Consider the following 22386-nt stretch of genomic DNA (forward strand, 5'->3'; position numbering starts at 1 on the left):
AAGTCTATTTTTGCTGTCATAATTTGTCATCTCTGCTGTTAGAAGTTTGGAAGCAGCATCAACTCAGCATTAGCATTTTTATTGAAATATATTTCATGCATCTCTCAGTAAAGTTGCTGTGTATATACCAATTTAAATAAAGTGATGGAATATGTAAGTGTGAGCATCGGCAAGATTTAAGTTGAATAAATTTGGGTGTGAATAATTGATTATTATACTGTAGCTGACAGGTATGCTTTGTATTTTAATTAAGGTTTAGCCTTGGTGTTAAACCACTATAGAACAGAGTCAGAAGACTAAAGGGTTAATGTTTATTTTAGGTGGTAATAAGTGGTGCTTAACCGTATCATTGTACCAGTCATGCAGGTCATGAGAGCATGCTCTCCTGATCACCCTCACACTGTGCAGGTAATGATAATACTAATGTCTCCCTGCTGCGACCCCAGCAGCAGCTAGCCATGCTGCTCACACATTTGAATTTCTCCCCACCACTCCGAGGCTATGATTTGATTCAGGGCTCATACCGAACTTGAATAATTTGTGGTCTCAGGTTTGCTGATATGTGAAGCCTGTGCCTCGTTGAAATGTACCTCTCAGGGCTTTCCATTTGTTTAGGAGGGATGGGCAGACAGCAGTCTACGGAGGGAGATGTGTGATTTGCAGAGTCAGGTTCATTGGCTTAATGTGATTGTGCAGCAGACTCTTGATTTGATGCATGTTTAACCCTGCTCTCCTTTCTTACTCCCAGCGTCCTTTTTTTAATTGAGCTCGTCCCAATCATTCACTCTAAACACTTGCAACCTCACTCACCTGATTTATAAAGGCTCCGCCAACATCCTACAAAGAGGCAAAGCTGCTGGTTAATCATTAAAAATGTGCGATGCATACAGAAACAAGGGTTATTTTTAGCTGTTTTTTAACACCTCTGAAAACAGCATGTTTGAAGGACCTCTCTGCATATCTAATACCATGCTCCACATGTTCCAGGTGTCCTTGGTACTGTCAGCACTGCAGGCGGGGAACAAAGGCACCCAGGCCTGTATCACAGCAGCCAGCGCTGTTTCTGGCATCATCGCTGACCTGGACACCACCATCATGTTCGCCTCAGCTGGAACACTGAACCCCGAGAATGAGGAGTCTTTTGCCGACCACAGGTGCAGTGACCTTGACCATTTCATGATGTTAAATAAAAGCCTCTTTTCAGCAAAAAAGAAAACAAATGTTACCCGTTTTCATCAGCACAAGGTTAATATAACTTTTTAGGTTTTTACATTGCAACATAGAGCTCCCTTTTCCTTTGATGACTCACTCAGGAGAGATGCAGATTTGCCAATAAAGCCCAATATTCAGATGCATTTCACATAATGAATGTAAATTGAAATTTGTTCTTACCAAACACACATTCTGCTACAAAGAGCAACAGCTTCCTTTCATATTGCTGGTACTTGAGTGTGACTGTGGAGCAGATTGTGACACAATGTGTCCCATCCCTCAGGGAGAGCATCTTGAAGACAGCCAAGACGCTGGTGGAGGATACCAAGCTGCTGGTTGCTGGAGCTGCATCCAGCCAGGAGAAACTGGCCCAGGCTGCCCAGTCCTCAGCCAAGACCATCACCCAGCTCACTGAGGTGGTCAAACTGGGAGCCACCAGCATGGGCTCTGACGACCCCGAGACACAGGTGATGAAATTTACACTAAAGAACGTCTAATATAACCACAGATGTTAGATGTGTGTAGTTACAGTTGTATGCCGCTCAGTTATTGCCTTTTAATTCAGCCGCACAGAGCCTCAACCATCTATTATAACCCATTACGATTGTACTACTCTGTAATATTATTCATCTTCTATGAATGTCTTCTATCATTCTGTAAACCCAGCATTAGATTATCTCTGTAATTTCAGTTTCATCTGATATATATCGTGCCTCCCCTTCCTTCTGTGTGCATGACTCTATCTCTGCCCTTCACTAAGTCTGAAGTATCATGACTAGGTGGGAGTGATAAGGGCTGCAGTGTTAAATCCTCTCCCCAGGGTGCTGCTGATAAACCTATACTGTGACCATTGTGCCGTATTGATTCCAGCTTTATCTCCTCAGGTGGTTCTGATAAACGCGGTACGGGATGTGGCCAAGGCTCTGGCTGAACTCATCAGTGCCACCAAATGTGCCGCCGGCAAGCCAGCTGACGACCCATCTATGTATCAGCTGAAGAGCGCCGCCAAGGTAAATAAATTCACTGCTTTAATATTCACCTGTCATATCTGGTTTGGCTGTGTATTGATTTCAACAATGCAAGTCTTCAATTTATTACTCAGTTTATGCCTCCTCAATGAGAAGATACAGTCATGTAGATATGTATTCTGTAAATGCTCTCTTTGTATTACTGTTACGCTCAGTTTGACGTATCTGGTAGCACGAAGTAAAGCTTTTTCAAAAGAATGATGACAGTCCTTATCAGGGTTTGCAAGGTATTTGCTTTTTCTGTCATATCTGTACGTGGGACGAGACCCATCACTAAGATGTATATTGTGTGTCTGCATTTGTGTGTGCAAGAGAGAGGGCTGGTACGCTTCACTGAGAGCTATCTGTAACCGTGGGACTCCTCCTTTGTGACTTTTGAGACTGTAGTGATTTTTGAATCAGCTTCATTGTCATGACCTAATCTAAGTGAAGCTTCAAATAAAGCTCAGCCTAATCTAAGAACCCATCGGCTATCTGTCTTACGACAATAGGACTCTGAGGCAACAGCCAATATTTCGAGAGAGCCAGTGTAGCTATTTTTTAAAAAAGCTAACATAACGCTAAATTGTCATCAGACAAGTGGGTTCTGAGACTGCATTTTGGCCAATGTGTTCTCACCTCTTTGCTCTTCACATGGACTGGTTCCTTGCTAGTTAAACCTGAAAACTAATCAGAGCACAAACAGACACCAGAACACTTTCAATTAATTAATTCAATAAAAAGTATTTCCAGCAAAAATGTCAAACATTTGCTGGTTCCAGCTTCTGCAATGTGAGAATTTGCTGCTTTTCTTTGTCATTTATGCTACTAAATGAAAAGTCTTTAGGTTTTGGACTGTTGGTTGGACAAAAGAAACAACTGGAAGATGTCACTTTGGGTTCTGTGATAAATCTGATATATTTTTTTACATTTTTAATCAATTTTTCCTGAAAATAATTGGCAGTTTGTTTTTTTAAATATTATTTTTATTGATGATAATGTATTTCAACATGAACGTACAAACCCCAACAAAAATCCCTACCCAAAACCCAACCAAAACAAACACACACACGAAAGAGGGATTTTGACACCTAAATTCAACATAGCCAAGAGTTAATTACACAAAAGCACATAGCAATACATATCATCCATGTATGATCACCAGACACAGCCCATCACGGACAAGAGTACGCAGGAACAAGAAAACCATAAAGGATAAAGGGAAAACATCCAGTTAATATGTATGTCCAGGTGTATGCCTCATCCAGATGAGTCCAGATATTGCAAAAGAGGACCCCAAGATTCTTCTCATATTCACATTTTGGATGATTAAATTGCATTTTTCCCATTTGAAAACCGAAACAAGTTCACACAGCCAGCTAATTGGCAGGTTAGTTCATCATGAGAAGACTAGTTAGTCGCAGCCCTACTTCCAATACCAAAGTCTTGTCCCATTGCCCACAGACTCTGCATACATATGCAGATACTTTGTTTTCAGAGATTAAGCTCAGTCTGACATCTCTTTGTCAGGTCAAGTCTGTTTTATTTACATATCAAAAACATGAATTTGTCTCAGAGTGCTTTACAATATGTACAAAACACTTTATATTATTAGACCACACATAAACAACTTTAAGGGTGAAACAAATGGGCAAAACCTCCAAAAAGCAACACATGAGGAATTCCTCTTCAAGAACATACAGACTTGCAGTAGGTGCTGTATGTACAGAGTAGACAGAAATAGTAGTCACAGAATTATGATATAGAGTGTAGCAAGTTTTAAAAGTTTCAGGCAAAATGCATGATTAGGTTTTTTTTCTGAAGACTGGATCAGAGAAAAAATGTTTAGTAACTTCCTGTGCCGACAAGGTCTGGGAGAATCTGCACTATACACATAAGAAGACTTGCAATTTTACGTTTGATGGTTATGACCACTTTCACACCTGCCAACTGCTGCAGAGTAAAAACTAAGGATCAGATCTTTGGCATCTAAGCTTGGTGCAGCTGCGGTCACTTTAACAGAGACACAGAGATCAAAGAATTTAATCAGTGACAGTCTCAAATATCTCTGAACCAAAGGTTTGCAAGTCTTCTGCAAACTTCCTCATTTATTTATTGTTCTCACAACTGTCATCCCAAGCACAGCGTGTAACTCTAACTGTTTCATAGAGTTTCTTATGTTTTCTCATCTAAATGGAATTAGGGCCACCCATGGACCTGGTTATGTTGACAGATTGTTTCTGTTCCTCTAACATATGGTGACCTCCGAGTGGGACCCACTCCATCGCCTGGCGATCATGTTGCTCGAATTCCTAACCTAATAATGTAAACTCTTCTGACAGAACAGAATGTGTCACCATGAATAAAACTTGAATTGTTTTTTTAAGTGTCAGTGAATTAACTGTATTACAAGTAGTAAATCATCCTGTTGTAATGTGAAATACATCCCTCGGTTTTTCTCTTCCTTCCGCAGCTGATGTCTTTCATTTTCATTAGCAGAGCACCTACAACACATAACCATTCTTCACTGTAATGGACTCAGTGAAGGAGGAGGCAGAAATAATTTTGTAATGTTTTGCAGCTGAGGGGAAAGAGCTCCACCTCCTGGTTTGACTGTGAGCCTCATCATTTGCCTCTTTTTCTTTGACAGGTCATGGTGACCAACGTGACGTCTCTACTAAAAACAGTGAAGGCAGTGGAGGATGAAGCGACTCGCGGGACGAGGGCACTGGAGGCCACTATTGAGTGCATCAAGCAGGAGCTGACAGTAAGAACGCCTCACAGGAACAAGAACCTCTTCTTTATGGTCTTTTGAGAGTCAACTGATGAGACACAGCCTCTCTGCAAAGCTGGCCCAAAGAGGGTCAGGGATATCTATGTCTATTATACTGAACATAACAGGGGAGCTTTTTGTTCTTTTTCCTTTATTATCTGTCCAGCTCCTTTCCTCCTCCTTCGCTCTCAGCCCCTGCAGGTTTCTCACAGCTCTTATCAGGGTCCGGGTAGCAGGCAGAATGAGAAAGGAAGAAGATTTCGGAAGCTTGTTTTTTGTAATTTACTGCTAATCCTTATCAGAGGACCCCAGCCTGAGAGAAGGCTTTACCAAGAGCTCCAGCCAAATTCAACACAGTCTACCTAACTCCTAATTATTCAGCTTCCCATATCAAGACGACCTGTCCGCCTCAGTTGTTTACGTGTGCGCTTCCTTATTTCTTCTCTGAGAATGTGCCCATATCTGAGTCCCTGTCATGCCTATATCCAACCACCTGTGTCTTGTCAGGTGTTCCAGTCCAAGGACGTCCCAGACAAGTCCACCACACCCGAGGAGTTCATCCGCATGACAAAGGGCATCACCATAGCAACAGCTAAGGCAGTGGCTTCAGGCAACTCTGCTCAGCAGGAGGACGTGATCGCCACTGCCAACCTGAGCCGCAAAGCCATCTCTGATATGCTGACTACCTGCAAGGTGCTAATCCACACTGCCCTACCAGAACAGGCCTCACACAGACATCACCGGGCTGCCAGGGAACATGTGAGCCCAGCCTGCTGAGAGCAGATAGGACGTTAGAGTCTAGTCTACTTTATGGCTGCTCCCGCTGGTAGTGACTCAGTCTCTTTTCAAAGTCGTGCAGCGGAGCATCAGTCAGGATGTCCTTTAGTGACTGTAGAGCACTTACAAGACAAAAACAGATGGAATACAGGATGATTGTAGGCTGTGCTTTTGGAAATTACAAATTAGTAAAGAATCAGTTCATATTAGATTTGTGATTTGGCACTGGATAATGTGCATATCCACACATGAAACTCCATCAAGAGTATTCGAGAGCTCACGTAGCACCTTCTCACTTCTATACCGGACCTGTGTTAAATCTTAACATTCCAGTGGGAGCAATGTTTGTGTGCTGTTTTAAATTCACAATACCACATTGTTTTCTAACATCTCCAGCAAGCAGCTTGCCACCCAGAAGTGAGCGAGGAATTGAGGATGAAGGCCCTGCAGTATGGCTCTGAGTGCACTGCCGGATACATCAACCTTCTGGAGCAAGTCCTGCAGGTTAGATTGAGACACAGTTACATGTTTCATAAATAAAGGATGGGAGTGTGTAGCAACAGTGTGGAAGAGTGAATCCTCATATTTACTATTGCCAAGTGAGATTTTCTGGGTCTTATCTGCAGGATTTAATCCTTTGATGCTTGAAAAAACCTCCCCGGCTTCCTCACAGTGTGTTTACCGTAGCATTACCTGAACTAAAAGAATACGGCTGGTGATATTCTAATGTTTGTCTTATTGCCAGCAAATCCCACAAAAATACCAGAACCAACAATAAATTGATTCTAGAGACAAATATAATCTGTGTAGCCAAAGACTGATGTAGCTTTTTCTTCTTTGCCACATACCTCTACTGTTGTCCAGGAACTATTAAAAACACATAAAAGTTTTACACTATTACACTGGGTGACTTATTATGGAGAACACGAACACTGTTGTTTCCTCTGGATTTATCTCACATATTGTGCACAGTCCTGGTGCTGTAAATACTTAAAACAGTCCCAAACAAATACACTATTTACACCTGTTTGAGTAACGTGGGGCGGCTGTGGCTCAGAGATAGAGCCACTACCAATCAGAAGATCGGTGGTTCAACCCCTGGCTCCTTGAGTCAGCATGTCAAAGTATCCTTGGGCAAGATACTGAACCCAAAATTTCTCCCAATGGATACTCATCTGTGTGTTAGAGTGTGTGAATGATTACTGAGTAGTAAGTGGCACCTTGTGTGGATAGAGCAGGTCGTCCAACAATCGGAAGGTCGTTGGTTCATTCCCCGGCTCCTCCAGTCAACATGTTGAAGTATCCTTTGGCAAGATACTGAACCCCGAATTGCTCCCAATGACTGTTCACTGGCGTGTCATGCATGAATGGTTACTGAGTAGGAAGTGGCACCCTGTATGGTAGCCTCGGCCACCAGTGTGCGACTGTGTGAATGTGACTCAGTAGTGTGTAAAGGGCTTTGAGTGGTCGGAGGACTAGAAAGGCAGTTCATTTAGCCTTTACCATCGACTAAAAACTACACTGCCTCACTGTGTTAGGAAATTACTCAGCCTTTTTAAGAACTAAGCAATATATTGGTGGTCTGTTTTAAAAGATTCATTTCTTTGAAGAAACAAATAAGTTTGGGGTTGAGTGCCAGTTGTCAGTAAGAAAACTAAAGAATAATGGCAGACTTCAGGAATGATCACCAGCTATCACCAATGAATGACAAAACTGTTACTTGAAATGTGCTTTATGCCCACAATCTACCTATCAGTCTGTAACCACATTCATCTAAGAATTTAATATATAATATTTTTTTTTATCTTACACCACAGCGTCCCCCTGCAGAAGATCTGATTTAATTTCTCAGCACCTTGTTGCATAAATCTGCATATTAACAATCAGCAAAACTTATTTTCATTAAATTCAGTAGTTCCTAATAACACTCCCCATGCATTGTGTTAAGACAAGTGTGTTGCCATGTAACAGTTGCTAATTGATGTTTTAAGTATCTTAATGAATTATCTCACTTCCATAATTAGTTACTGTAGGAATACATCATGTTGGTTCTGGCAGGACATTAGCCACTAAAAGTACCTTGTGCTATAATTTGTGGTCTGGTATAAAGAGTGTGCTGTCACTGCATCGCCAAGTCAGTTATTAACGGTGCCAAGTTATTTTTTATCTGAACTGTCAGAAATTCACAGAACAGATATAAATGCTTTTTTGTCAGCAATCAGTATCAGCCATGTGGATGTTAGAATAGAGTATTCTTTGCATTCTCATTCATCTTTTGCATCATATTTCCTTGTGCCTCTTTGTTCATGTGTGTGTGTGTTCGTATCTATTGGGTTCTTGTATTCTCAGGTGCTGCACAAACCGATGCCCGAGCAGAAGCAGCAGCTGGCCGCACACTCGAAGCATGTGGCAGCTTGTGTGACGGAGCTCGTCCAGACAGCTGAGGCCATGAAAGGTGAGGCCACACACACACACTGTCACACACTCTTACACAAGGCACACAAACAAAAGTTACGCTTGACAACCTTTAGTTACCGGTGACCCCGTTCTGACTGATGTCAGGATTATATGGACCATTTAACACACATGAAAGTTGTGTATATTCAGTATTCCAAGACTTTATGGTACCCTATAAAGCAGTATAATATTATTTTATTAGGAGGCATGCATTGTGCAGAAGCTTGTGCGCTGTCCAAAAATTGTTGGCAGCAGATTTAGGTTTTAAAATGACTGTGAGACATTAAAGCCGCTGCAGTGTAAAACTGGGTGCAGAACACAGTTGGTTTGAAGCAAGAGGATTTTCACTAGGAGCCAACTCAGTTTGATAAAATGTAAAAAAAAAAAAAAAAATTATATATATATATCACAACAGGATTGTGGAGATGTTAGAGATTAGTCAAAGGAGTCCTAATCCTCTTGTGTATGAATGATATTACAGTTTTATTGAGTCAAGCCACCAAACCTGTCTGCGTCCATAATAAAGAAAGGTCATGAAAATCACTTTGGAATATTGAAATTGCAGCCACAGCGTGATTGCCGTGCAAATTGTTCCAAATTGCACCAAATGAAGCTCTGTAGGATGGTTATGACACAGAGTGTTTCCTATAGAAGCTACACTGCTGCATCTGACAGGAGTAATAGATTGTGTTTGGATGAGAATTAGATTTCAGCGTATAGCCCAAGACCCAGCGGGGCTATCCACTTCACCTCTCTAATGTCCCATGTGCTCTCTCCCTCTCCCCCCTCTCTTCCCTTGCTGCCTCAGATGGAGGTAAGTGGGATATGCTGTGTTTTTTTTTCTTCCAGATCACCTTTCATAGAGTCAGAAGGCTTGGGGGGTGGGGGCGCAGAACAGATTTCCCCAGAGCTCAACGTAATCTATGAAAACATCATTCCATCTGCTTTACCAAGCTGTTCCCAAACAGCTCCGTTTTATGGGCACTTAAAAACCTATAAAAAGACAATGATCCATCAAATGTGCATTTCTTCCAACTTTTGGTTTATCTTATTTAACTTTGAGGCGTTACTGTGATACTGTGAGTGTACAGATGTCATGAGTTTTGATGCCTGGATTGTGTAAATGCTATTAAGAAAGTGTCATTTTGACCTCTTGTTACATAAAATGTTTCCACTGACTGCACTGGTGTTTATGTTGTGATAACCAGCGTCTGGATGTGTCGATCCCTTTCAGGAACAGAGTGCGTGGACCCCGAGGACCCCACTGTCATCGCTGAGACCGAGCTCCTCGGAGCAGCAGCGTCCATTGAAGCTGCAGCCAAGAAACTAGAGCAGCTGAAACCCAGAGCCAAGCCCAAGGTATAAGTGCCCCTCTCAACCCTTTCCACCCACGCAACCCCACGCACAGCTTTTTGCCATTAATCAGCAGGGAGACGAAGTGGCCCGGAGGTAGGAAAAGGTGACTTTGAAGTGGAGTCATCTTTTTCGGTGACTGAGCTGCTATCTCGATGTCATTAAAGGAGAGAAAGATGTTTCTTCCTTACACACGCAGTGTTGACTCACACCGCCGGTCCAGTGAGCTAACATATGATGCTCGGAAAACTTTCTTCAAAGGCACTTTTGGACATTATTTTGAGTTGTGTTGCTAGGAGACGCAATTACACTGCTGGGTCCTCAAGCTTATGTTGGAATGAGTTCAAATGTGTGATGAACTGTTGTGACCCTTTCTGAAAGAGAGGGCCTCTGTCTTATTGAACTTATTTCCTTTGTTTTATTGCAGTGTTCCTCATTTCTAAACTAAACTGAGGGAGGCTTTTTCAGCTTGTTATTCACCTCCCCACCACGCTGCGGTGTTGCCTAGACAACTTTATGACATAATGCTTAAAGAAAACAGGCAAAAGATGGGAGATGGGAGATGGTAGCGAGTGTGCTTTTGGAAAGTGAAATGATGTTTATGCTGTTCTGTATGCAACACAGGGTCGTGTTTGTGGTGTGCTGCTGCATGATTGTGTTGTCTGTCTCTGGAGACTGGATAGTTGGATCCTAGTGCTCTTCCTTCTGTGCCTGTAGTGCTTTCCCCCTTTTCTATACCTCTTCCTGTACACACAGTGACTGTCGGTTCACCCCTCTGCCTGTATAATACAAATTAAAGCATATTTGGGTTACCCCATTTTTATTAAAGCCCATATAATGCTCTGTCTCATACTATAATTCCACAGCTACAGACTGCATTTATGAGGACCTTTGTGTTCATGAAAGGGGATTAGTGAAAGGCTTTACCTCTTTTTAGATGTCAGTGTCTCCCTCTAGTGATGTAATAGGAAACAGGGTTTTACCAAAAAACCACCCAAATTGAGAATTTCCGTATGTTATTTCCATGGCCTAGAAAAGTTCGATCAATATTTGTGAACATGAGCTACTCTCACTCAAAGCCAGAAACCATAGAAGTAAGTCCTAAGCATGTGATGCCATCATGTATTAAGTGTGGAGCTGTTCCATAGACAGTGAACTGGAGACTGATTTTGTGGACTCACAGGAAGTCTGTTTTCTTTTTTATACCCAAATTAGCTTTATTCTATTGTAGTGTTCTCAGTTCTGAAACAGAAAATGTTCCCATATACTTAGAACACACCCCTGGCTGCTCACAGTGTCATCTATAACATCTTTCTGAATTCATTGTCTGTGCAGCAGCTCCAGACTTTATACCCTGTGACATCACCAATTTGATAATTTTGGACTGTATTAACTTTAAAAAAATGCCATAGGCCACCTTTCAAGGGGGGATACCAATGAATTCTACTACATTTATTACATTATATTAATGAAATGAGAGTATGACGGACATTGAGCTGTTTGCTGTGGTCATTTAAATAGTACAAAAGAAAATGGCGATTGTTGTGACGACACATATCAGTAGGACCAGAAGTTTGTCACACTCACTAGTTTGAGACCTCTATTTTTACACCTGTTTTTCTTACCAAAGAGAAAATACAACCGTACACCAATCCCAGGGTGTCTACAGGTCCTTAAAAAGTCTTAAAATGTCTTAAATTGTGTTTTCTTAACAAAAGGCCTTAAAAAGTCTTAAATTGTCTTAAATTCAGATTTAATGCGTTTTAAATTTTTTCGGTCACATTACCGCGAAAATTTCTCCAGCCTGACAGACCCAGTGACTGTTTACAATCATTGGACAGACCTAAGCATTGCAGTAATAAAAGGCATTTATGACAGCAATGAGATTTTGTTTTCTTTTTACATTAAACACATTCAACTTAAACTCACCCGATGTTTGCAGTTTTTCCTTACTGTTCCTTTTGAAGTGACACCTGGAAACACATGTATATGTCCATGCAGGTTTGGTCTTAAATTCCATTAGGTGGTATCAAAAAGATCTTAAAAAGTCTTAAAATTCTGGCACTACTTTGAAAAAAACCTAATAAAGATATTGTGCAAAAAAAAAAGTCTTAAAATTAACTTGCTTATATCTGTGGACACTCTGAATCCAAGTTTCTCTCTGTCACTGAAATAAGACTAACATTAGCCTAGTTGCCTTGTTAACTCATCGTAAAACCCACTTCATTCAAACTCGACAGAAACAAAATATAACTCATCATACCTGTCCTAGCTATTCTTGTTGGTCATCTAGTTAGTTAGTCCACTGTTCCTGCAGCCACCAGTTCTGGTTTGGCTGAAATAAACCCTTTATTTGTCGAGTTAGATGTGAAGACATGCTGACCTGCTGTTTATACCTGCAGTCTCTGCATGTCAGCTGTCCACTGAGCAGCAGCTTTCACTCATTCTTCAGAGGCAGCCTCAGTAACATGTTTTAAAATGAAGTTTATATAGAAAGTAGTCCACTACAACGGCTACAATGGCCACTGCTCTGACCACCCTGCCTGATAAGAGTGGGAATGTCCTTTCTACTCTCATTCTATTTCTATTATTTTTACTCATGACCATGCCTTACTGTCACTGATATTCAGAAACTAGCTCAAATATTTGTCCTTCTTTGATCTGTGTTCATATTCCCTGTACACATGATTATTCAGTGATTATTTTCACAAGTATCGCAGTCAACAAAATAGTCTGAAACCATCTCAGAGCATCATGGATGATTTTTTGAAATTGTGATCATGTTTTTTTTTTCCTCGAGACAGAGCCAACAAAACACCAAACACTGAATGATTAGTAGAGGCACTAAGCCACTCTTAAGTCTGTAACAGAGCCCATCACATTATGAAACAGGTGTTATTTGTCTGAAACAGTTTGGATTCTCCTTCCTCCTCCTCCTCCTTCCTCCCTCTCCTCTCTGCTCCTTCGTCCCTCCCACCCTATAAGTACGGAGTGCTCCTCTGCTCCCAGCATGTCTCCTTGCCCTGCCTCCCTCCTCCCTCCCTCCCTCCCTCTCTGAGCCGTTGTAGACCTGGAAGCCTTCTCTGCAGGGCTCTGTCTGATATGTTTGATATATTAGGTTGTTATTCAGTCCAACTATATATCAAACATATTCCTACAGTGTCCCGCCCTGTCTCCAGCCACGTGTGCCTTATGTGTTTATGGAGGTCTGTGGTCAATCACACGCTGTTGACTGCAGAGATTTGTTAACTGTCCCTGAACTGATGCACTGTGATCTTCATCATGTCGTTCAGGAAATGAGACATAATGTTCGATTGGGCTTTTGGTGGAAAATAAAGTTGAATATTATAGATTGTGCTCAAGGCAGTAGCTACCACTGAGGACACTGAGGTCGTACACTCAGTATTTTGTAAGTTTTAAGAAGCTGGAGGGGGTTACATACTACAATAAAAACTAACACTTGGTGGATATTTTATAGGCTACTTTTTATATTCTCTGTATACAAATTCTAATGCTTTTAGGACTATTAAAAAATAATGAATAAATGATTCAATGTTTCCACAACAGAAGTTTATTCCTGGCAGTGTAGAAAAGGCTTTTGGTCCAGCATATTGGGAAGTAGAATTTACAGAGAATACAGTCGAACAGTTAATGACCTGTTTTTAATACTCTGCATATGGTAATAGTATTTAATCTTTTTATTTTTGCCATCATGACTCATGATCTTTTTAATTATAAAACCCTAGTTACGGCCTCAATTGACCTGCTGACACAAAGATAGTTATCTTTTTAGTCTTGTCAGTCTAAATGAATATGTGGTTTTACTTTCAGCAGGCAGATGAGACGTTGGATTTTGAGGAGCAGATCTTAGAGGCAGCAAAGTCCATTGCTGCAGCCACCAGCGCTCTTGTTAAATCTGCATCAGCAGCTCAGAGAGAGCTGGTGGCACAGGGCAAGGTCAGTCAATACACCAACTCACACTCTCAGAAAGATTCTTTTCTATTTAAGTAAAGCATCATATAAACTAAGGTTTTTTTTAATGCACTGTCAACCTCAGGTGGGAGCCAACCTAGCAAATGCAGTGGATGACGGCCAGTGGTCACAGGGTCTCATATCAGCTGTAAGTTGCCTTAAACACATTAACAAATCACTGTATAATTATTTAAATGATACATAAGATCATGTGTGAATTTGTTGCTTGCTGTAGGCACGTATGGTAGCAGCAGCCACCAGTAGCCTGTGTGAGGCAGCTAACGCCTCAGTGCAGGGTCACGCAAGCGAGGAGAAGCTCATCTCTTCAGCCAAACAAGTTGCGGCCTCCACAGCTCAGCTGCTGGTGGCCTGCAAGGTGAAGGCTGACCAGGATTCTGAAGCCATGAGGAGGCTGCAGGTAACACAGACACACAGTTTTAATTTATCCACAGAAAGAGTGTGCACACGGATTGCATGCATGCTAACTTTCACTTGTTTGAAGGCTGCCGGCAACGCAGTGAAGCGAGCTTCAGACAACCTGGTGAGGGCAGCTCAGAAAGCAGCATTTGACAAGACAGAAGATGACAGCGTGGTGGTGAAGACCAAATTCGTCGGAGGCATAGCTCAGGTGAGATAAAAATCCTGAAAAAATACCTGCAACAGAAATCATTCCTATTGTGTGGTTTGCCCTTTTCACTGCGTGTTTGCACCTCTCGCTGATGTGCCAAAATGCCACAGTCATTTTTCTGAAATCATGATGTGCTGCTGTGGATAAACAGCCCATCAGCTTCATTTCAAAGCTGTTTACCAGGTTTACCAGACACCCACGGCTGCAAAACATCACATTTCTTCAAGACTTGAGATCTGGCTTTCTTTTCATCTCTGCAAAAATAATTGAAAGTAATTGAAGAGTGTGTGTCTCTTTTTCAAAACTCCAGGGTGCCACAGGAAGCTTTACTTTTCATCTTGACTGATTGAGTTGCTGTTGCAGTCAACGGTGCACCCCAGCTGGGCATCACTGAGGCTCACTGTCTCATTAATGTCTTATCATTGTTGCACCGAGGGGCGCTCTGGATGTTTAAACCTGATTGATGGACCACTAGTGATTGACAGCTAATATAACAATATCGGACATGCGGCCCAAAAGTTGTCACAAAATTATCTTTTCATGCCATAATGTTTAAACGCCTCTTTCTACATGCATCACAACTAATCTTCTCTACTTATGTAGATGTAAAGACATTTTTAAGAAGTTTGGTTTAAAAAATATGTTCAGACCAAATTGGCCTATCATTGTTTAATGTTTTAAGTAATACTTTTTTAATAGTACAATGCTATTTTAATGATAAATAAGAAATAAATAAAATGCAGTGTTTATAATAAAATGACAAGATAAATGACAGCTATGAGTATGGCAAAAGCCACAATCCATTTATAAAAGATGGAAATTGAGTTTAGCTTCACCTATCACATCTGCACCACGCAACCAGCAAAAACTACGGGTTAATCAACCAACCGAACCTGACCCGAACCGCAGTCTGCCAGCTTTATGCATTATAGTAGCACAATTGTCAGGACTGAGTACTGAGACAAGGGCAGAGACACAGACTGAGCGCCATGGCGGGTGTGTTTGTGTGTGAGGGAGAGGGAGGGAGTGACAGAGAGAGGGACAGAGAAGGTGAAAGGTGGATTATTGCATGCAATGTTTTGTAGGTTCTGTTCCCCTGTCGGGAGTTATTTTCCCAGTATTCACAGGCTCATTATGCATTATCCCTTACATAACCTGTGATTCATTCATTCATTTTCCCTAACCACTTATCCTGTTAGGGGTCACGGGGGGCTGGAGCCTATCCCAGCTGACATTTGGCGAGAGGTGGGGTACACCCTGGACAGGTTGCCTGACTACAGACAGACAACCATTCACACTCACATTCACACTTTCCGACAATTTAGAGTCACCAATTGACCTGCATGTCTTTGTGTTGTGGGAGAAGGCCGGAGTACCCAGAGAAAACCCACACTTACATGGGGAGAACATGCAAACTCCACACAGAGGTACGCCCCCAACCTGGGTTTCAAACCCCTGGGTAACCTGTGATATTTCCCAGTAATCTTACCTGAATCTGCCGTGTGTGCTTTGGGTCAAGGTGATATTAAGATGACAGATGGATATATGAAGTAGCCGTGGGTCAAACATACATATTTGGGGTTGGTCATTCATAACAAAATTTTTCCCCTTTCTATTGTTTTTGGGGCTACCTCAGGATAAGAAGGAAAAAAATGCTATCAACTGTAAGTTGCCTTTGACACGTTCACAATTTACTGTATAAACTTTTTTTTTAATGTTACCTGAGATTCAAGATTCAAAAACCTCTATTGTCCCTAAGGGGCAATTTGCGTTGCAGACAATAGTCCAACACAAATACAACATACACTCCACAGCACAAGATCCATATATCCTACACTGACACTGTAATTCATGTAATTCAATAAGACACAATGACATGACATTAAGAGCTATAATTTCTTTAAAAAACCAGTTGCAGATGGAAAAATGGTCTATCTGTTTCTATTAGTGCTACCTTTGGGGAAACTAAACCTCTTCCTGATGGAAACATCTGGAACTCAACATATAAGGGATGTTAAGGGTCTGAAACAACATATAACTGAATAACATGTAAGATATATAAGAAGACAAAAAATGCCAGTTACCATAAATACTTGAGATAATGTTTTCCTGCATTCATTAACATTCTGCTGGCCGATGGGGATGCTTTGGCGGGCCGTATGCAGCCCAGAGGCCGCCAGTTGACGATCGCTGCCATAAGCCGTACTTTGTCACGAAAAGATCTTTTATTTTTCTCCAATGTGTTGTGCTTAGGCTGTACAGTGAGCTGAATACTGTGCAGGTTTTCCATATCAAGCTATCCACAGGAATGGGATTATGATGAGCAAGTGCAAGGCACATTTTCCTGTCAGCTGTTCCCGTTCTCCTCAGATCATCGCGGCTCAGGAGGAGATGCTGAGGAAGGAGCGAGAGTTGGAGGAAGCCCGGAAGAAGCTGGCTCAGATCCGACAGCAGCAGTACAAGTTCCTGCCCAGCGAGCTGAGGGAGGATGAGGGCTGATTGGCAGGCGGGACGTGCGTACCGCGCCGATGACACCCTCTCATCACGGGGAAGAGATGTTGCCGATGTACGATTGGCTGCTTTGCTCTCATATAACCGAGGAATATACAGCACTTGAAACAGGCCTGTTTTTGGTGAGAAAAACAAGTGCCTGTGCTCCGTAGTGTATTTGTGTGCGTGTATGTATGTGTGTGTGACGTGCGTATGTATTTGTCAGTGAACAGCATTGACATTCAGAGCTCGATATGGAGGCGGTTGTTACAGTGTAAGCAAGTCGAGACAGTATGATAAAGTTGTATGATAAACGTATCATTGCTTTGTGAGTGTTACTGCATCATGAGCATTACCGACTGTTACAATCACGAAGATGTTACGAATGCAGAAATTCTCTATAATCACTGAATGTTCTATTATTGTTGAAGGTTTAGAGCAAATAGAAATGAGCTGATGATAAATCTGCAACTGGCAGAGCAAACCTAAGGGTCCATAGCTTGTATTCTAAATGTAAAAACCTCAAGGGGTTGATAAAAAGGCAGGAGGAGGAGGATGCCTCATTTCACCACTGGCTTGCATGCACCATAATGTCTATACATATCAATGAAGCTACTAACCAATAGAGTAGTTTAGCGTGGAAAGGCACTTGTATGTTACTAATAAAAATGTGAATTTGGGGTTCGCTGTTAAACGAGCAAACCTTTAGAAATCAAGGATTCTGATTCAACTATGTTGTCCAGCTTGACGCCAAACAGCGAGAGGTTTTGATTGAGTAAATAGCAAAATTTAAAAACAAAACACCACTAGCCACTGCTAGCTATACAGATATTTATTCTTGGCATATTTTTCCTTAAGAGCAGGCTGGTGTTATTCAAAGAATCTGGACTATATGTGACCAAATATGTCATGCTGCTTGATACATCATGTCACTTCTTGTTCTTCCCTCACGTACACAGAGCTGTGTAAGGAATATATGTTTACATTACGTGTCATGTTTGTTCTCTCATGTCTTCATGTTTTGATTCCTCTCCCATTAACACTGGCCAGATTTTGTTCGGGTACCCACTGTACTGTACACACACACACACATATACAGAGATAGTTATTCTCCACCAGTCACTGCCCTGTCATGGTAAAGGCATTTCCACTTTCGGCTGACTGTCTATAGCAATACATTACACTGAATATCCTAGCGAGATAATAATGAGAGTCTGCGCTGTTATTGGTTGTAAGATTGGTTATGTGCAATGATATTTGGCTTTGGGCTCTTGAATGAAACGAGCATACGTTATGCACTGAAGTTGCTCATAAATACGCACTGAAGACGGCAATTTAAAGCTTCCATTATATTAAATGTAGGACGTTCTCCTTACAAACTAGAAGGAAATAGCTTCAAGCTCTGATTGAGGAAACTAATTCTTTTTTTTCCTTTAGTATATTAATGTATAATATATTGGGAATTTTAAGCAGTTCATCTCGTCAGTCTGTCCATGCCAGTGTCTGGACTGCATTGTGTACTAGTGCCTTACTTGAGTCTGCCCTGCAAGCAGCTGAAGATCAGGCTGAGTGGGAGCCTGAGCCTTGTCCTCTCTGGATCCGAACATTATGCCAGTCTAATCCCCAACGGGGTCTTAATAAACTGTCACCAAGTCCTTTGCCATACAATACAATGCCTTGGCTGGTGGCCTCTTTGCCTACAATATTAAAAATGCTGATATAAAAGGGCATCTGTGGATACCTTAGGATTTAGAGACCATGTTGGAAGACTAACACTAGACTGCATTCCATGAGCATGTGGCAATTTGTGTTTTGAAGTCGAGAAATTTGTTGAAATCATTATGCCAGGTCCCTCTTAAATGTTGGACTTAATAACTTCCTTGTTTCATTGTCTAACCACTATTAAAAAAAATGAATATGTTTTTATCAGTAAATGTAAGAATTACCCTGAAATATATTGTCTAACTGATTTGTCCGAGTATTAACGGAAATAGAAAAAGTTACTAGCTCTGTTATGAATAGGTGTTGTGCTTTCTTTAACAGACTGCATTAGTTTTATGATTTGATGCTGTATGTATAATATTTATCTGGTCACAAAAGTATTTTTTGTATTCACCAAAAATAAAGAGTTTCAAACAACCAGTACAGTTAAGGTTATTTTGTTCCTCTGTCCATATTGATGAATGTCGTTGACAAAAGATAACAATAACACACCACGTCACAAAGCTCAAATCATCTTAAGCTTGTTTCCTGAACATGACAATGAGTTCACTGTACTCCAGCTGCCTCCACATTCACCAGATCTCAACCCAACAGAGCATGAATGGGATGTGCTGGAACGGGAGATTCGTATCATGAATGTGCAGCTGCCAAAACTGCAGCAACTGTGTGATGCTATCATGTCAATATGTGCCAAAATTCCAGCACCTTGTTGAATCTATGCCACGAAGAATTAAGGCAGTTCTGAAGGCAACCTGTACCAACCTGGTTCTGGAAAGGTGTACCTAATAAAGTGGCCAGTGAGCGTATGTGGCAACTGGACACAAAACACACTAAAATGAAATAATACTAAAACACGGTGATGAAATAATATTTTCTTACAGTACTTAAGTATTTTTGGGTGTTGGGAGTGTTTTTATATTTCTGTCTACTTTCAGTCTTTACTTAAACAGATTTCCCCTCATCTTCATTATTTAAAACAAACTAGGGAAAGAACAGGAAGAAAGGGGGGAGGGAGGAAGAGATGGACGAATGAAAGAATCCTTTAAGTTGTGAAAAAGACCTTGTTTTTCTTCAAGCATAATGTAGGCTTGGTTTTTATGATGGTGTACATGTTACAAACAAACAACAAACAACATAATTCTCAAAAATTCGACAGCTTTATTTACTTGTACATTTACTTTCAGTACTTGAGTACACTTAATGTCATGAAATTACTTCCGATACTGAACACCTGGGACTGGTTGCACAAAACACCTTACGTTTCCTCATTAAGTATGACACTTGAGGCTTAATTTCCTAACTGAGGGACTTACACAGTTGCACAGAATCCCTTAAATCCATAGTCAAGGAAAAACATTAACTCATTTCCTGTGTTGATTTTACAGCAGTAAAAGATTCCATGGAGATTGTTTGCTTGGACTCATGGTTGTGATGCCTGTTTTAATTTTACAAAGTTGGCTTATAGTTATATTTAAAAGATATATATTATATGTAGTGAATAAATGGCGGCAGAAGAAAAGCAGCCAAGAGAACCATATTGGTCAGAGGAGGAAAAGATTATACTTCTGGAGGGAATACAATCATAGAACGCACAAACTACAAAGTAAACATGATACCCAAATAACAGAAAACCATAGTAGGAAGAAATTACAAAATTAATTCAGTCCAATCTAAAGTGTGAAATCAAAGGCGTATTCATCGGGTTCTCCTGGTCGCAGAACACTCTTCTCAGGATGTGTTAATTTTTTTCATTTATCACCATAAACTTGGTTATGTTGTAGTTAAGATAGAGTCAGGGGTATCTTAAGTTTCTTTGGTTGCTAAGGTCTTCTGTGCAACAGTGTAGAGATTCCTTAAGTATAAGACCAAGACAAGGAGAAAACTATAAATACTTCCGTGAACATTTGTAGGAAACCTTAACAAGACTTAACAGTGTTTTGTGTAACTGATTTTATTCTGAAGAAACCTTAACAAGGACTTTAAGGGAAATCTCAATGTTTTTTGTGCAAGCAGCCTCAGATACTTTAAGACTTTTACTCAAGTAATATTCATCCCATTCAATGTTTTATTTTTTTATTATTATTTTATTATTATTATTAGTGTTCCATAATAAGTTTACATTTCAAAAATTCAAGAAACAGTAACTGTAAACAGAATCATAACAAGACACACATATGTATATACACCACTTCCTGAAATTTATTTATGAGTTTATATAATATCTCACACCCCATCCATCCCTAACCTGAAGGAAACAGACACATTTTTGAACCTCTAAAATAACTGTACATATGTTTATAAAACATGGCAATCATTATTTCTTTACTTTTTTCATGTCACTTCACACACATACACAAGCATACACACAGACACAGCCATGTACAGACAAATTATTCCGATTCTACACGAGGAGAAAAAGAAAACACTGGTAAGTCATTTTGATCAATGTTCAAACAAAAATTTTAATTTGACTTCTCAGTTTAAATGTAATCCTCTCCATTGTGACAAGAGATGTCTGATAGGAAAAAGGTCATTCTGCATTCTTTCCAGCAGATGTCAGTGTTATCCTTCATAGCTCAGTCAGAGGGGTCAGTGGATGTTTGGAGAAATATGTTCTACTGGAAGGATTAGCAAAGTTAGCCAGACCAAATATGGACATAGTGGATGTGCTTTTTTTCCTCCTGGTTCACAGACCAGACCTTGAAGTATGTAGAGATTCCCATTTAGATGTTTTGGTCAAGAATGGGAGTTCACATTCATTCTGCCGTCTGGGTTACACAGTTAAAGCCTTAGCAGAGCTGTTTAGAAGTAGCCTCATGTTGATGTTTTGTTGGTCTGCTACTGCTGATAACTCACACTTTATCGTTTTTCCCTTAGATGATACAAATCTTATTTCACCCTGAAACTGATCCTCTCTGTGCCGCCAGCATGAGAGGGCAGAGTGTGTAAAGGATGGTTAGAGGTGGCCAGCACAATACGCCGAGTCCTCGTAATGAACACCATATTTGGTTGTTTGAGTGTTTTGGTCTCATGCAAGGCCAGGCCACACAGTTGAGGGGAAACTGAAGCCATGTGTTTAACTGGGAGTGCCCATACTACTGTACTCACCCTCTCGCTTCCTTCAGTCTGAAGGAGGATATTTGTCTGGTTAACTTTGGCTTTTGTGCAATGCTATCAAAACCTCAGTAGATGAATGATGTAAAGCAGAGATGTGGGCGGGTTGACTTTGTCCTGGTATTGTTCTGAACTTCATGATTTCAGACTTATTAGTAGACCACTTTTTTATAGCTATGATCAAGTTTCCACAAAGGTCCTGCATTTATAGCCTTTTTTCTTCAAACTTTCTGTTTGGCAGGAGAAGCACCATGGTCAGCATCGTGGTTGACATGAAAAATAAGATATATTTTAGGTGCAGGGTTTCTCATGCACTCAACCACCCTCTCTGTTCACTTCAACCTATCTTTGTTTTTCTATTGGTTGGCATTAACTAGACTTTCTATCATGTCTTTTCTTCTGCTGGGTCTTCTCATGTGTCTATTTTGTGCCTCCTTGTCTCATCTCTCTTCGGCCCCATGACACAGGATTCACTCTCAGCTGGCATCTTAAGAAATGCCTCATTTCTTAAAATGCACCTCAAGGACAGCAGAGCAAGGAGGCACACATGTATCCCTTCGGCACCCGTGGCGTATAAAAGAGGCGTGACACACAGCTGGAATACACAAACTATGGCAGCTGTGCCACACGTCATATTTAATTGACGTCACTTTGAAATGACAGCTCCAAAGCGCAGATGTCTTATTTTGTTAAACGCTTGTTGCCTTGACTCCTCTCTCCTTGTGTCTCCTCGGCATGCATCTCAGGTGGGAGGGACTGAGACACAAGAAGAGGAGGCGAGGAAATGAGAATGTACAAACTTAGCAATGAGAAAAGGGGACTCCAGAAGCACCTTGTTGTCTGATCCCATGTGTCATTAACCTCTTTAACGCCACAGACTT

The 22386-nt window shown here is 40.9% G+C and overlaps 1 protein-coding gene across 5 annotated transcripts in view; it reads left to right on the forward strand.

The window, feature by feature from the left end:
• Positions 1-18811, forward strand: part of tln2b (talin 2b) — a 113118-nt gene extending 94307 nt beyond the window's left edge. For 4 of the 5 annotated variants that reach the window (XM_033634259.2, XM_033634261.2, XM_078168335.1 and 1 more), the window contains exons 45-57: positions 988-1154; positions 1496-1679; positions 2097-2222; positions 4870-4986; positions 5500-5685; positions 6166-6273; positions 8119-8224; positions 9461-9585; positions 13411-13536; positions 13637-13699; positions 13787-13969; positions 14054-14179; positions 16550-18811. In XM_033634259.2, the coding sequence (XP_033490150.1) occupies positions 988-1154; positions 1496-1679; positions 2097-2222; positions 4870-4986; positions 5500-5685; positions 6166-6273; positions 8119-8224; positions 9461-9585; positions 13411-13536; positions 13637-13699; positions 13787-13969; positions 14054-14179; positions 16550-16678 (1746 nt within the window). In that variant the 3' untranslated portion in view covers positions 16679-18811. The remainder of the gene's footprint in view (positions 1-987; positions 1155-1495; positions 1680-2096; positions 2223-4869; positions 4987-5499; positions 5686-6165; positions 6274-8118; positions 8225-9460; positions 9586-13410; positions 13537-13636; positions 13700-13786; positions 13970-14053; positions 14180-16549) is intronic. The other variant, XM_078168337.1, reaches the window with a different exon arrangement.
• The last annotated feature ends 3575 nt before the right edge of the window (positions 18812-22386 follow it).

This window comes from Epinephelus lanceolatus, chromosome 5, assembly GCF_041903045.1.
Source record: "Epinephelus lanceolatus isolate andai-2023 chromosome 5, ASM4190304v1, whole genome shotgun sequence".
NCBI classification, from domain to species: Eukaryota; Metazoa; Chordata; class Actinopteri; order Perciformes; family Serranidae; genus Epinephelus; species Epinephelus lanceolatus.